At 48.3% G+C, this 15,937-nt stretch overlaps 1 protein-coding gene across 2 annotated transcripts in view; it reads left to right on the plus strand.

Annotated features, from left to right (window-relative positions):
- The window catches only part of PALD1 (phosphatase domain containing paladin 1), a 453,903-nt gene that overhangs the window by 261,792 nt on the left and 176,174 nt on the right, over positions 1-15,937 (plus strand). For both annotated transcript variants that reach the window (XM_029609049.1, XM_029609050.1), the window contains exon 11: positions 13,782-13,877. In XM_029609049.1, the coding sequence (XP_029464909.1) occupies positions 13,782-13,877 (96 nt within the window). The remainder of the gene's footprint in view (positions 1-13,781; positions 13,878-15,937) is intronic.

The following is a 15,937-nucleotide window of genomic DNA, read 5'->3' on the forward strand; positions in this document are numbered from 1 at the left end:
CCTGAAAGTGGATGCCATGGTCTACGCTTTCTTAAAGTGAACAACCATCCCTGTTGAGGGAGGGGCGGCCTTGAAGGATGCTCAAATAGGCTGTTAGAATCCATCCTTAAGTAAGACTTCGACATGACAGCAATGACACTACAGATTGTTTCCTGCTGTGCCCTGGTGGCTCACTTCTGCTTGCTCCTCGAGAGAGAGGTAGATAGCTTTGGGGCGCATGCCGGAGAGGCGATTGAACCCGCCGCAGCCTTCCTGGTGGATGCAAGCTCAGAACTAGTGCATACCTCGGCCAGAGGAGTAGCCTCAGTGGTTGCGGCCAGAAGACAGCTGTAGTTGCGGAACTGGTCAGAGGATGCAATCTCTAAGGTGAACCTCACAAAGATACTCTTTAAGAGATCCCTCCTATTCGGAAGCGAGTTGGAGAAGCTAGCCAGTAAGTGGGGCAAATCACCAGTGCCTCGACTACCAGAAGATGGAAAAAAGAGGTCTCAGTGCCCCTCACTCATGAGGGGTCGGGCCAGGGGCTCCCAGTACTTCTGGCCCTATAGAAACCCATCTTTCCAGTCACCTTGACCCTTTGTGAGGTCTCAGTCCTTTCGGAACTGGCAACCCAGAAGAGAAACAGGTTTGATCTCAGGCTCGACCCGAGCTTCCCAATGAAGTTGGGACAACCCATCCCAGGAAGAGGAGATATGGGGTCGACTTTCCCTCTTCTACCAGTGGTGGGTTGAGATCACGTCAGACAAATGGGTACTGGACATCATACGAGAAGGCTATGCTCTGGAATTTCTCAGCATCCCTCGGGACAGGTTCATGATAACCTTGCCACTCCCAGCTCAAGAAACTGGCAGTGGAATCTACCCTGATAAGACTTCTCAGTCTGAGGGCTATAACTCTGGTAACTACATCTATTTTATCGTGCCCAAGAAAGAGAGCTCATTCTGACCCATCCTGGATTTTGTTGCGTTCGTGCCTATTCTCGCCCTCACTCCACCCTCTCTACCTTTGTGGTGACTCCCTTTGGCTCAGACAGACAGATGCAGCCGCGGCTTCTCCCCGCATCTTGGTCCCGGTATCCCCGGGCTGGCTTGACGCTACGGATCCGCCATGTTCTTGATGACGTAAGGGCGCGTGCACGCTCCAGACTTTGTACCAGCAAGGGCGCGAACCTCGGGGGCGTCCCCCCCTAGTGACGTCATCCGTTTTCAATTTAATAGGTCTTAGTTTGCTAACTACAAGCGAGTTAGCAAGGAACTCCATCGGGACTTGCTTCGGCAGTCCATGCTACTTGCAACAACGATCCGAGTCAGCAAGGGGAAGCCTTTCTCCACTGCTCGGCCTTTTCAAACTTACCAGGAGTACCCGCTCCTCGGGGGCTCTGCTCACTCTATTCTTGATTTCAGATTGTTGGACGGGATCTGGTACTCGCTCCTCGAGGGCTTACGTTCCCGAAGACTCAGAAGACTCCTATTGCCTGGAGGCGATTGCAGACGTGAGTCCTATTACAGACAGGAACCGGTACTCGGTCCACGAGGGCCTATGTTCCTAATACCTTTCTCATACTCTCTTCTTCCTCAGAAGATATCTCATACCTATATCTTATGGATTACTATTACAGATTAACAGAAAGGAACCAGTACTCGCGCCACGAGGGCCTACGTTCCTAAATCTCTTCTAGTCTCTCTTCTATTCCAGAAGCCATCCCATACACAGTTATTGTGAGTTCTAATTCAGACTGCCTATAGGAACCAGTACTCGCCTGCGGCTCCTGTTCCTGAATACTGAAGACTCTCTGTTGCATAAAGAAGACACTACAGAGATCTACAATTGTGAGTGTATCATCTACCACTGGTTATGCCCAGCATACCCTGTCTACTCACTGCCTTTAGCCACTCCTTACAGCTCAGCAGCTCAGAGATCGTAGTTCCAGTATCAGAGGGACTTCAGCCCTGCCGGGCATATCAACTCATACTGCCACCTCTGGTGGATCTACTTCCAGTCTAATAAAGAACTGTGTTTGTCTCAATACTCCAGCCTAGCCGGTGGTCCCTCTCAAGATCTCCACTTGAGGGCGCTGTCATCTGCCATCTGCCTACACTTGAGGGCACTGTCATCTGCCATCGGCCCAGGGATTCACTATTTCTACTAAGTGTTACACTAATAGAGCAGTATTATCATCAGCCATTCTGTGGGAGCCAACCCACATCAGATCATTATTCCTTTCTCTGCGGAAGCCCGGGGATACAATTAAACTCTGGAATTTGTTGCCAGAGGATGTGGTTAGTGCAGTTAGTATAGCTGTGTTTAAAAAAGGATTGGATAAGTTCTTGGAGGAGAAGTCCATTACCTGCTATTAAGTTCACTTAGAGAATAGCCACTGCCATTAACAATGGTAACATGGAATAGACTTAGTTTTTGGGTACTTGCCAGGTTCTTTTGGCCTGGATTGGCCACTGTTGGAAACAGGATGCTGGGCTTGATGGACCCTTGGTCTGACCCAGTATGGCATTTTCTTATGTTCTTATATCACATAGCTATCTCCCCGTGGGGATCATACAGGTTGCTGGCTCATCTTTCTACAGGAACAAAGCATAACAATTGCTACTCCTTCCCTCTGGAGGAGCAGAGCACTAACAGATCGCTACTCCTTAGCAAGATCCGTAACAGAGTGCTTACTCCGCCCCCTGGCGGGGTGATCGCTAACAGATTGCTAACTCCTCCTTCAACGGGAGTATCCAGCAGCCAGATTCATAACAGATTGCTAACTCCTCCCCTCTGGAGGAGCAGATCTATAACAGATTGCTAACTCCTCCCCTCTGGGGGAGCAGGTCTATAACAGATTTCAAGCATATCAACCGTCATCTGTGGATATTGCACTTTCGAATGAAAACTCTCCACTCCGACATAATGGCAGTGCAACCGGGAGAATTCTTAACCTCCCTGGACCTCTCCAAAGCTTACCTTTATATTCCAGTCCATCAAGACCACCAGCGTTTCCTACGCTTTGCGGTACTGGGCTGCCATTACCAGTTCCAGGTGTTACCCTTCGGTCTGGCAACCGCCCCGAGAACATTCTCCAAAATTATGGTGGTCATGGTGGCAGCACTGAGGAAAGAAGGGATCCTGGTGCACCCCTACTTGGACGACTGGCTGATCTGGGTGAAGTCATCAGAGCAGCTTCAAACTTTTCAGTCCTTAGAGTACTTGGGGGCCTGATTCGACAACAAGCCGAACAAGTTCTTCCTCCCTCCCCCGAGGAGGAGGAAACTGATGGACCAAGTATGCCGGTTGATGGCCACAATGTGCCCCAAGGTATGGGACTATCTTCAGGTCCTCAGCCTCATGGCATCAACCCTGGAAGTAGTACCGTGGGCAAGGACTCACATGCGTCCTCTTCAACGTTCCCTACTGTCACACTGGAACCCACTGTCCAAAGACTACTCGATTCGCCTCCACCTACCAAAGGTGGTGTGCTCTTGGCTCCACTGGTGGCAGCAGGCAATCAACCTAAGCAAGGGCTTAAGCCTATTCCCCACCGAGCTGGATTGTTCTCACGACAGACGTGAACCTCCGAGGGTGGGAGCTCACTGTCAGGAGCTGACAACCCAGGGACAATGGACCAAGGAAGAGGCGAACCACCAGGAAGCTCAAGCGATCAGACTGGCATGCCTGCAGTTCAGCCATAGAGTCCAGGGGCAAGTGATCCGGGTGATGTCGACAACGCAACAATGGTTGCCAACATCAACTGCCTGGGAGGAACCAAGAGCCATCAGGTGTCTCTGGAAATAGACTCCCTTATGGAATGGGCAGAATTAAACATACAAGAGATCTCAGCCTCCCACATCATGGGAAAAGACAATGTAACAGCGGATTTTCTCAGCAGGGAATGCCTGGACCCGGGGGAATGGACGCTGTCTACCAAAGGCTTCCAGCTCCTAGTAAATCGCTGAGGCCCATTAGCCACATCTCACAATGCGAAAGTCCCCAGGTTCTTCAGTCGCAGACGAGATCAGCACTCCCAGGGGATTGACACCCTTGTCCAGACCTGGCCAGAGGAAGACTTACTGTACGCCTTCCCCCTATGGCCTCTATTGGGTAAGATCATCCGCAAGATACACCACAGAGGTTTAGTCCTCCTGGTGGCCCCGGATTGGCCCAGACGCCCCTGGTATGCAGACATGCGGAGGCACCTTGTGGAGAATCCTCTGTGCCTTGAGGGCTTGCCTGAAGAAGTCTGGCCCTTGAGGGCTTGCCTGAAGAAGTAGAGTTACTTGGCGACCATGATCGCCACCTTGTTCCGTGCGAGGAAGTTCTCAACGTCCCTGGCATACATGCCGATCTGGAGAATATGTGAGGCCTGGTGCGAGGGCCGCGGGGTGACCCCTGTTGTACCCATCAGTAGCAGACGGCTGTGCCCTCTCTGTCTCACCTCTTTTCTTTCTCTTTCCTCTCCTCTGGGCAAGATGGGTGCCTCTGCCTCTCCATGCCGACCTCTCCGGCGTCCCCGGACCAGCATGGGCGATTGTGTTCATCATTCTTACACTGAAGTCACTTAGGGCACACGCGCCACCCTTTCTTTTGAATACGTCATGGAGGGAACCTCAGGGGCGTCCCCACTGCATGATGTCACTACATCCGGGTACTTAGCCTACGATGTCCAATCCAGCTACGAGTTAGCAAGGATTCTGCTCCAGCTAATTTCGACTCCTTCAGAAACTCCCACTCTGAATACTCGCTCCTACAAACCCTCTGGGGTTACGCAGGCTACACTAGGGCGTTCTAGGTACCTGCTCCTCGGGGGCCTTATTCGCTCCAACCTATCCTCCGGGGTTTCGCTGTTCCAGCAAGGACGCTCAAGACACCCGCTCTTCGGGGGTCTTGCTTCACTCCTATCTACTCTCCAGGTTTCCCAGCTCATCAGGATCCCCTCCCTGGGGCCTTACACTCGCCTGCCTTCCTCCTGGGTTAACCTGCATCTACAGAGGATATCTTGGCTCTGGCCCTCCGTGCCTTGCATCATCCCTACCTCTGTTCTACGGAGGCCATCTCTTCATCAGCTACCAGCCTTTGTGAGTAACTTCTCTCTCAGTCTCTCTGCCTTGTCTCACCACAGAATAGATTCTCGGCGTACCCCGCTTCATGGACCACTACCGGATCTACCATCTCTGACCTCGCCATCAGTGACTGGGTTCTCAGCCTACCCCGCTCTGTGGACCACTACCGGACCCTTCACTTCCAGCTTCTGGTGAGACCTTCTCTGCACTTGATACAGCTCAGTGCCTAGGCTGAACTATTATCTGAGAGCTACTGCACTGGCCGAGGAACGCAGCCCGCTTCTCGAGTCTTGCCAACTGCTGTTTAATAAAGCTTCTATTCTCTCTCTGGTCATTACTGAAGAGTCAGCCTATTGCTGTGATTTCCCCACGGGGCCCCTCGCCGTGGGAGGAGTCATCAATTCTAGAGATGTGTATTCGTTTATCACGAATTAGGCAATTTCAATGAAATTTTCAATACTGGCAGCCAATTGCCTTTGCCCTCACTATGTCACAGGGGGCTGACGGTCGCCCCCTGTGACATAGTGAGGGCAAAGGCGATCGGCGCCATTTTGATGGCCCGAGTGCAGGAGGTCGCTCCTGGACCCCCGCTGGACTTTTGGCAAGTCTTGTGGGGGTCAGGAGGGTCCCCCAACACTTGCCAAAAATCCCTGGTGGTCCAGCGGGGGTCCGGGAGCGACCTCCTGCACTCGGACCATCGGCTGCCAGTAATCAAAATGGCGCCGATAGCCTTTGCCCATACTATGTCATAGGGGCTACCGGTGCCAATGGTCAGCCCCTGTCACATGGTAGGAGCACAAGATGACGCCGATGGCCATGTGACAGGGGCTGACCAATGGCACCGGTAGCCCCTGTGACATAGTAGGCCAAAGGCTATCGAAGCCATTTTGATCGAGGCAGGCCAGACCCCGCTGGACCACCAGGGATGTTAGTAAGTCTTGGGGAGGGATCAGGATGGTGGGGGAGGGGTTGTATTTAATGTTTTAAAGTGAATTTTAATGCTTGGGGTGGGTTTTTTGAGCTTCGTTTTCCCGTGTCATTTTTTGGGCTGGTTTCGTTTTTCCCCGTTTAGTTTTTGTTCGTTTTTCCAAAAAACTAATTGAGGAAAAAAGAACTTTACCTCGAAGCGTCCGACTCAAAAAACAACCCGGTAGAAAAAAACGAAGCTCATCTCTAATCAATACAGCAACCAGGGGTCCACAAACAAGTCAAACTTACAACAGATTGCTAACTCCATGGACCCGGCTCAGCTCTCAGCCTTGCAGACCATTCCTGGCCTGGCCCAACGGATCACCGAGCAACAAAAGACTCTGGAGTCATTAATCGTCGCCTTCAACCAGTTGAATGCCTGACTGAATACCTCGACAGTTCCAGTTGAAGGCTCCTCATCTCAGGTAGTTACTGTCAAGACTACCATACCTCTATCAACTCCTACATGATTTTCTGGGGATACTTGGATGTGTAGGGGCTTCATTAAGCAATGTAGTATGCATTTTTCTTTGCAACCCAACTACTTCTCTACTGCCATCACCAAGACCACGTACATCCTTTCATTACTCGAAGGAAGAGCCCTGGCTTGGGCTTCACTGCTCTGGGAATGCAGTGACCCTATTTTGACCAATTTGACCAGCTTTCTAACCCTTTTCAAGTCAGTATTTGAGGATCCTGCTCTTCAGTCCATTGCAAGATCTAATCTGCTGCATCTTCAGCAAGGGAACAAGCCTCTACCGGACTATGTGATTGAATTTAAGACTTTAGCATCGGAACTCCATTGGGACCTGGGGTTCTTGCGTGCCATTTTCTTAGAGGGTCTCAACTCTCGACTGAAGGACGAATTAGTGACTCGTGAATTGCCTGATACCTTGGAATCTCTCATCGATTTAGCCGGGAGGATTGATCGCCACATTCGAGATCGTACCCAGGAGGCTAAGAGTCCCAAGAAGCACATCTCGGGAGGTACCTGTCCTAAGCCTTTGCACACAGCTCCTACCCACAATTGCTTAGCGAGGAGGACGAGCCAATGCAGTTAGGCTGCAGCCATTTAACCTCTAAGGAGAGACGCTACCGTAAACGCATGGGTCTATGCATGTACTGCGGCCACTTTGGCCATGCTGTCCAGACTTGCCCTATCTGTCCGGGAAACATGCAGACCTAAGATCCACTGGAGGACTCTTCCTAGGTCTAACTACACCTACTCCTCCATTATCACTTCCTGACTCGCTTATCTGCAGAAGCCTGGAATTTCAGACACTTGCCCTCATAGACTCTGGGGCTGGCGGGAACTTTATTTTAAAACAGCTGTTGGAACAGCTACGAATTCCTACGATACCCATGGCTACGCCTTTGCTGCTATCTTCTATACACGGAGAACCACTTCCGGGAGAAGTCTCTCTCACCACTCAGCCCATTTGCCTTCGCACTGGGGCTTTACACTCAGAGACCATCTCCTTTCTTGTTCTTGAGAAAGCCATCCACCCAGTGGTGCTCGGCCTACCCTGCTTACAGGATCACATGCTTCAATTTAACTGGGCTACTTTGGAATTGTCACGATGGGGTCCTGACTGCCATGGTTGATGTCTGTCTGAAATAACCCCTGTGCCATGTATGCCCACCATACCATCATTACCCGGTCTACCACCACAATACTCATCTTTCCAGGATGTTTTCTCCAAATAAGCAGCAGACAAACTATCTTCGCATCGGATTTTTGATTGTGGCTACCAGTTTGAAGCCCAATACAGAGCCTCCCAAGGGAAGGGTGCACCCCCTCTCAGTAGCAGAGACTAAGGCTATGTCAGCCTACATCCAAGAGAACCTACAAAAAGGCTTCATCAGACCCTCTAAATATCCGGCTGGCACGGGGTTTTTCTTTGTGGGAAAAAAGGATGGCTCCCTTCATTCTTGTATTGATTACAGAGGCCACAACGAGATCACCATCAAGGATCGTTATCCTCTGCCACTAATATCAGAGCTATTTGACAGACTTCAGGAAGCTAAAATCTTCTCCAAATTGGACCTCAAAGGGGCCTACAACTTGGTCTGAATCCGTCATGGGGATGAGTGGAAAACAGCTTTTAACACCCGTGACGGACACTTCGAATATCTAGTCATGCCTTTCAGCTTGTGCAATGCACCAGCAGTGTTTCAGAATATGATGAATGACATTCTGCAGGATCTCCTGTACAAGTGGTGTATTTAGATGATATTCGGATCTTCTCACAGGATCTACAGACACTCCAGGAGGACGTGAAGAAAGTACTGCGGAGGTTGCGAGAGAACCATTTGTACGCTAAACTTGAGAAATGCGCTTTTCATCAAGAATCCGTACCCTTCCTGGGCTACATCATCTCTAAGAAGGGCTTTCAAATGGATCCCCAAAAGATGAAAAGCATTCAAGAGTGGCCTCAACCCACAGGGTTGAAGGCCACCCGAGGAGCGGGTCTTGCTTCACTCCTATCTACTCTCCAGGTTTCCCAGCTCATCAGGATCCTAGGTACTCTCTCCCCGGGGCCTTGCACTCACCTGCCTTCCTCTTGGTTTAACCTGCATCTACAGAGGATATCTTGGCTCCGGCGCTCCAGGCCTTGCATCATTTCTACCTCTGTTCTACGGAAGCCATCGCTACCAGCCTTCATGAGTACCTTCTCTCTCAGTCTCTCTGCCTTGTCTCACCACAGAATAGATTCTTGGCGTACCCCGCTTCGCGGACCACTACCAGATCTACCATCACCGACTACGTCACCAGTGACTGGGTTCTCTGCCTACCCCGCTCTGCAGACCACTACTGGACCCTTCACTTCCAGCTTCTGGTGAGACCTTCTCTGCACTTGATACAACTCAGTGCCTGGGCTGAACTAGCATCTGAGACCTACTCTACTGGTTGAGGAACGCAGCCCACTTCTCGGGTCTTGCCAACTGCTGTATAATAAAGCTTCTATTCTCTCTGTGGTCATTACTGAAGAGTCAGCCTATTGCTGTGTTTTCCCACGGGGCCCCTCCCTGTGGGAGGAGTCATCAATACAGCAACCAGAGATCCATAAACAAGTCAAACTTGCAACAACCCCTTGAACGGCCAAGATCCCCATGATTCTGGAATTTTTACAGGATAGCCTGAAGAAAGGGCTGTTCCTCAACTCCTTCAAGTTCCAGGTAGGAGCCCTCTCCTGCTTCAGGGCCAAGGTGAATGGAAACAATCTGACGGCACATCCAGATTTGGCCCGATTCTTAAAAGGGGTTAAATAACTCCGACCACCCTTAAAGTGGCCAGTCCCCTTATGGAACCTCAATCTAGTATTGGACTTCCTAGCAGGGCCTTCCTTCAGACCGAGGCGAAGTCTGTCGCTACACCTATTAACACTAAAGACTGTATGCTTGGTGGCCATATTCTCGGCCCGTTACATCTCGGAACTACAGGCACTATCCTGTCGGGAACCATTCCTTCGATTTACTCCAGGAACAGTACAGTTTCACACCGCCCTCTCCTTCTTACCAAAGGTGGTCTCAAAATTTCACTTGAATCATTCCATCTCCTTACCATCACTGGAGGGACACAAGGACACGGAAGACTCCCGCCTTCTTCGCCATCTAAACGTTGGTAAACTCTTAGTGTGCGGTATCTGGAGTTCTCGGAACCGGTACGCAAGACAGATCGCTTGTTTATTCTTCATGGCGGGAAGAAAACAGGGCGAAGCGGCTTTGCGAGCTACTATAGCTCACTGGATCAAGGAAGAAATCAAGGCAGCTTATGTAGAGGCAGGGAAGCCTTTAACCCTTCAAGTCAAAGCTCATTCTACTAGGGCCCAGGCAGTATCCTGGGCGGAAGCTAGGCTACTGTTGCCCGCCGACATCTGTCAAGCAGGACGTGGTCTTCCCTACACACCTTCTCCAGGTTCTACAGCTTGGACATCCAGGCTCAAGATGATGCAGCCTTTGTAAGGGCGGTGCTAACTGGACCATGGGCAGCCTCCCACCCCGTTCGGGAGTAGCTTTTATTCATCCCACTGGGCCCGAGTCCATCTGACTACACACTAGGAAATAGAGAAATTACCTACCTGATAATTTTGTTTTCCTTAGTGTAGACAGATGGACTCAGCATCAACTCATTCCTCATTCAACTCATTCAACTCATTCCTCAATAATAGAAGCTCCAAGATCACTATCAACAATAAAGAATCCCCTAACATCAAATCTACGCTAGGTGTTCCCCAAGGATCCTCTCTATCCCCCACCCTCTTTAATATCTACCTGCTGCCCCTCTACCAGCTCCTCACAAACCTTAACCTAATTCACTTCTTATATGCTGACGAAGTTCAGATTCTGATCCCTATCAAAGAATCACTTCCAAAGACCCGCACCTTCTGGGATAACTGCCTCAAGTCCATCAACCACCTACTCACAAGCCTGAACCTGGTCCTCCATGCAACCAAAACAGAAATTCTTCTCATTTCCTCCGACCATTCTACCAGCTATGATCAGACAACCTCTATTCCTCAGACCACTCAAGTTAGAGATTTAGGAGTCACCATTGATAACCATTTAAACCTAAAAAAATCAATCAACAATATTACGAAGGATTGTTTCTTTAAGTTACAAGTAATGAAAAGACTCAAACCCCTCCTCCATCTCCAGGACTTCAGAACGGTCCTTCAGTCAACAATATTCTCCAAAACCGACTACTGTAACTCTCTCCTCTTAGGACTCCCGACCTCTGCCACTAGACCACTACAGATGCTCCAGAACTCAGCAGCCAGGATATTAACCAACTCTAACCGGAGAACTCACATCACCCCTATACTTAGAAACCTACACTGGTTACCTATTAAATACAGAATCTTGCACAAAGCACTCACCATTATCCACAAATCCATACACAACCAACTTCCGTTAGACCTTCAGTTCCCACTCAAACTATACACATCTGCAAGACCCATCAGAGCGGGCACACAAAGGAACCCTTCAAGTTCCCCCAACTAAATCCGCTCGACTAACCTCCACGAAAGAACGGGCTTTCTCCACAGCTGGCCCCATCATCTGGAACAACCTGCCGACTGATCTAAGACTAGAACCCTGCCTGACTACCTTCCGAAAAAAACTCAAGACTTGGCTTTTCGTCCAAGCCTTCCCTTAAGCCTCACATTGCAACAATTCTTTCATTTAGCTCATCAGTCTAAATGCCCGACCCAGCCATTGTATATTCATTCGTGTTCATTCTCCAGTTTTTTCTATCCTTTATTTCCTGGCTACCCTAGCCCCCAAGTTCATTCTCCCTGTTATTTGTAACTGCGCCTCGGCCTTCTTGTTATATGGTTTGGTTAAGTTAACCCCTAAGTTTGATGTAAACCGGCCTGATATGAAGCTTGTCATGAAGTTCGGTATAGAAAAATGCTAAATAAATAAATAAATAAATAAATAAATAAATAAATAAATAAAATCCCACTCGTGGCTGCCCAGGAGAGGCGCCAAGAAATCGCCCATGAGGCGAACCTCGATTCCATATGAATACGGGTAAGCCGTTGCCTTACCCGTATTCAGGGCATCTACAGTATTGCTGGTTTCGACGCTTACGTTGGCTGCATACACTGGCAGTCTCCGATTTTAATTAAGTTTTGTTAACCAAGGGTTTAATCAAGTTGTATCCAAATTCTAATCAAGTTCTTCCATATATATGTCCACAATGGCTTTTTGAACAGAATACTGAAGATCTGAGGTCCCTGCAGGGGTATATCTAGAATGAAACCTGACTCCGTCTCCCATCTGCTGGCAGGGGATCACATAACCCACTGGTCCTGAGTCCATCTGACTACACTAAGAAAAACAAAATTATCAGGTAAGTAATTCCTCCATTTGTTTTAATTATATTTAACCCTTGCTTTTTATTTATTTTATTTTTGTTTTTAATTTATGTTGTGTTTTTATTATGTGTATTTATTGTAACCCTCCCAGTACTTCGAATTGTGTGAGCTATAAGTTTATTAATTACATAAATAAATATAAAAATTTGGCCAAAACAACCATCAGGTCTCAAAATAAACTAGGGATGTTGCTGTACTGTTCATAAAACTTACACATGTCCTGCTCTAGTTACACCCAGAGTATGAATATTGCAGAGGGAGCTGAAAAGTGACTTTAGGGGAGAAGAGAGCAGAGCAATACACTGATAGGAGCCACTGAAGATAGAGCTTGAGGGAGTGAAGGTTTACCTTAGGAAGTATAGTAAAAGTTTTCAGATTAGATTAAGAAACATTCAAGTGGAAATAAAAATAGATTTATAAGAAAATAAAGATAGGGTTTATCGCTGCTTTATAATCATGTACTAGATGTTATCAATTTTTCCTATTATACTGCCATCCTATGATTGGTACCTGCTCTCATCTGAGCTACACATATGCTGTAGAACACTTTACTACTGTTTGGAAGATGTCATCTAAGAATCTGTTTTGTTTTGTTTTTTAATTGATTTTGAATTCTGCTCCCATCTTTTTCATTGGTAGCTCAAGGCGAGTTACATTCAGGTACTGTAAATATTTCCCTGTCTGTCCCAAGGGGGCCTATGGAAAAGCTGCAGTATTTTCCCTGAAGGGTTGTTAAACTGCAATACTTGATCTCACAGCTTAGTAAATCCTGCAGTATTTTCCCTGGCTGGAAAATGCCTCTGGGAAAAACACCACAACTTAGCTGCCTCCAGAAATTCCCCACAGTCCAGGTTGGGCAGTCTTGTCAGTGGGCCCGATTGGCCCAAATATGTGCCTCACCAGCCATTCATGTAAAACCCAAGAGGGGTCTTGCGAAGATCCCTTGTCCTACCCCCAGTCACCCATTGAGGTGACCCCAGTGAATGAAATTTTTATAAAAAGGAGAAATAGTCGTGATACTGGCCTCTCCTACCTCTCCTCCAGGGATTGTGAAAGATGGCAAAGTGGAAAGGTTGGCTTGAAGGGAGCAGAATTTTTGAAAAAAGGGTGGGGTTTGGGAGAAGGAGGGGCCTGTGCTGTGACTGTTTCTCCTTTTTTTAAAATTATGTTCACTGGGGGGTTGCCTTAATGGGCAGCAGGGGTTCTCGCAAGAACCCCGGGGTTGTGCATGACTGGTTGGGTAGTGGCGGGTTAGGCTTCTTTAAATCATGTCCCTGAGAGCATCAGGTTGCACATTAATTTTGGTTAAAGATTAGTAAGTGAAGTTTGTAGCCATTGGGTGAAGGAAGCCCTGAAAAACTAATAATCCTAGGTAGATCTAGCAACTGGGAAGGAGAATAGCAGAGGGCTGTAAGGGAGAAGAGCAGGAGAAAACCAGTAGTGCTGGAGGGGACTGGGGCAGGGTAGCAGTGTAACAAGGGGGGAAAACAGGAGAGGGCCAGCAGCGGAGTGGCAGGAAGATATTGGTTTTTATCTCTCTGTGGAAGGATTCCACCGTCTCCGAGCCAAGCTCTCTGACAATGCTTCTGAGGGGTTCTAAGATGCCTACAGAGGCTTTTCCAGCTCACTTACTGATCATCCTCAGAACAAACAGAATCTGGACATAGGGGCTTCTGGTGTGGATTGAGGATCTGCACAGAGCAGCAGTTACTATCCCTGGGCAGGCTGGATGGACCATTTTGGTCTTGATCCGCCATCATTTACTTTGTAACTATAATTGCTGGACCCGATATATGCACAATTGGGGAGTTTACAGTCATCCTTTGTGCTCTGACTGACTTTTTTTGGGGGGGGGATTTGTTCCATTTTATTGCAGGGAAATAGCACCAAAGAATATTTCTTCCACAGGACCATGCAGAGCTTGGAGCGCTATTTTTACCTGATCGCTTTCAATTACTACCTCCATGAACAGGTAACCTGCATGCATGCCCCGCGTCCCGTTCCCTCCCCTCCCCTCAGCCAGAGAGCAGGTTTCACTGCAGTTCCTGAAGGCGAGAGCCCCGGGCAAGGCTTCTGTGGAGCTGCTTTATGAAGAGGGACCTCCCACTCTCTGCCTGCATGTGCACCTGTGGACGGCTCCCGGCGCCCTAGACCACAAAGGTATCCAGCTGTTTTGGGCTGGATATTTTTTTTGGTTAATTGTCAGCCACAGCGTAGTCAGCTAGGCTGGGGGAGAAAGTTTTGCTAAATTATCTAAGCTGACTTAGCTACTGAGAGGGTTAATGTAACTTTGCCATAGGGAATTTATCCACCTAATGCCCTTAGGTTCCCTGGGCTAGAGGCTTATAAACTGCCTGCCCCCACCCTGCTCCTTTCCCCCAGCAGCCCCAGTGTGATAACAGAAATTCATTGATCCTAGTGCCGAAATCTCTTCCCATCCAGGCAGCTCTGATTTGTTAAACAAATGTCCTGGGACCACACATTAAATGATACAATAAACTGATATGCAATAAGAACAATTAAAACGAATTTAAGCAATCCAGACTGAAACACAGAATGGAAAACGAAAGATAATTAAACAGCACCAGACTAAAACATGAACCCTCAATGTGTCCACAACCTGCAGGGTGCTTGCCTAATCGTGCTATTTGTGGGTTTAGGGTTAGACTCCTAAACCTAGCCAGCTGGCGCTGAAAATCAGTGTGAGCCAGCCAAATCTTTCCCTGACCCCAGGAACGCCTCTAAGGCTGCCCACAGTTTAAGCGGCTAAAGGTAGCCACTGAATGAAAACTAGGTAGCTGGATTTATCTGCTCATCCCCAATACATTTTTCAGAGGCCGATCTAGCCACCCGGTTTCCTAAAAGAAGAAAGAAAGTGTAGTAATTTCAAAACCTGAAACCTTGAGTGCCTTCTAATGAGTACTATAAAGATTCGTAAACGTCCTTACAGTTTTTATTTTCAATTGAAAATAATAAAATATAACCTGCTTTTTGATCCTCTTGCTGAGGAAGCTTTTACCAGTAAGATGTGTCAGATCCAGGGGCTCTGGTCTCCCACAATTCTGCTCCAGGGGGCCACAGACTTGGCCAGCCCCTTGTAGAATTGCAGGAGACAAGGAGCCAGGGGTTGGCTGCCCAGGCGTGCATCCTTCTTCCCCCTAGTGAGGCCCTCCTCCCTTACCCACATCAATACCTAAGACCTCCTGCCCTGGTAACCCCTCCCCCCACCCCCCCCAAAAAAGCCAAACATAATTCTACAGACATACAAGCAAAGTTGGAAGGCTGCCTTTATTTTTATTTTGCAAAATGCATTCACATTATTAGATATTCAAAATGAGGCAAAGCTTTAGGAAGTTTGGTAGAGCATTTTCTAACTTGCTGCCGCAGCTATCCCTGAACAGCTGCTGGAAAATCGGGCCTGTGCTTCTACCTAAGCAGTCTCAAGTTAGGTGATCTGATTGGCAGACCCTTTTGATATGGGAGCACCTTTCTGGGAGGGAGAGATTGTCGGCTGCGACGAGAGAGAGGGGTAATATGCTGCCTGTTCCTTTGAGACAGCATTTGCTTGACCCCTGTGGGCAGCACCCGGAGACAGGTGGCACGCGCCTAGTGCATCCACACCCTCTCATAGACTGCCACATAACTCAGCTCAGAACACGGGGTCAGGGAGTGGGTGAAATCTGGAAATCCATTTAATCAGTTTTCAGACTTTCCAGTAAATAGGTGAGGGAGATGAGCTGAGTTTTGAGTGCGGTGAAAGCAATGCATTGTGCCAAAGGTTAATTAAAAAATGTATCAGAGGAGGAGCCATTTATGGAACTGCATGCCGTCTAACACTATTAGCTTAGTTCCATTTCTTAAGAAGCTTGGAAGTGTAAAAGAAATGGTGCATACACCATGCATCATTAATACTATTAATCCAATTTAGAAACATTAAAAAAAAAAAAAAAAGCCCAAGAGCTGGAAAAGAGGTACAGAGAGGTCAGAGGGCAAGGAGATTCAGGGACAAAAGTCCCATATCCCCAAGCCACC

The sequence above is a fragment of the Rhinatrema bivittatum genome, chromosome 7 (assembly GCF_901001135.1).
Source record: "Rhinatrema bivittatum chromosome 7, aRhiBiv1.1, whole genome shotgun sequence".
Taxonomy (NCBI): domain Eukaryota; kingdom Metazoa; phylum Chordata; class Amphibia; order Gymnophiona; family Rhinatrematidae; genus Rhinatrema; species Rhinatrema bivittatum.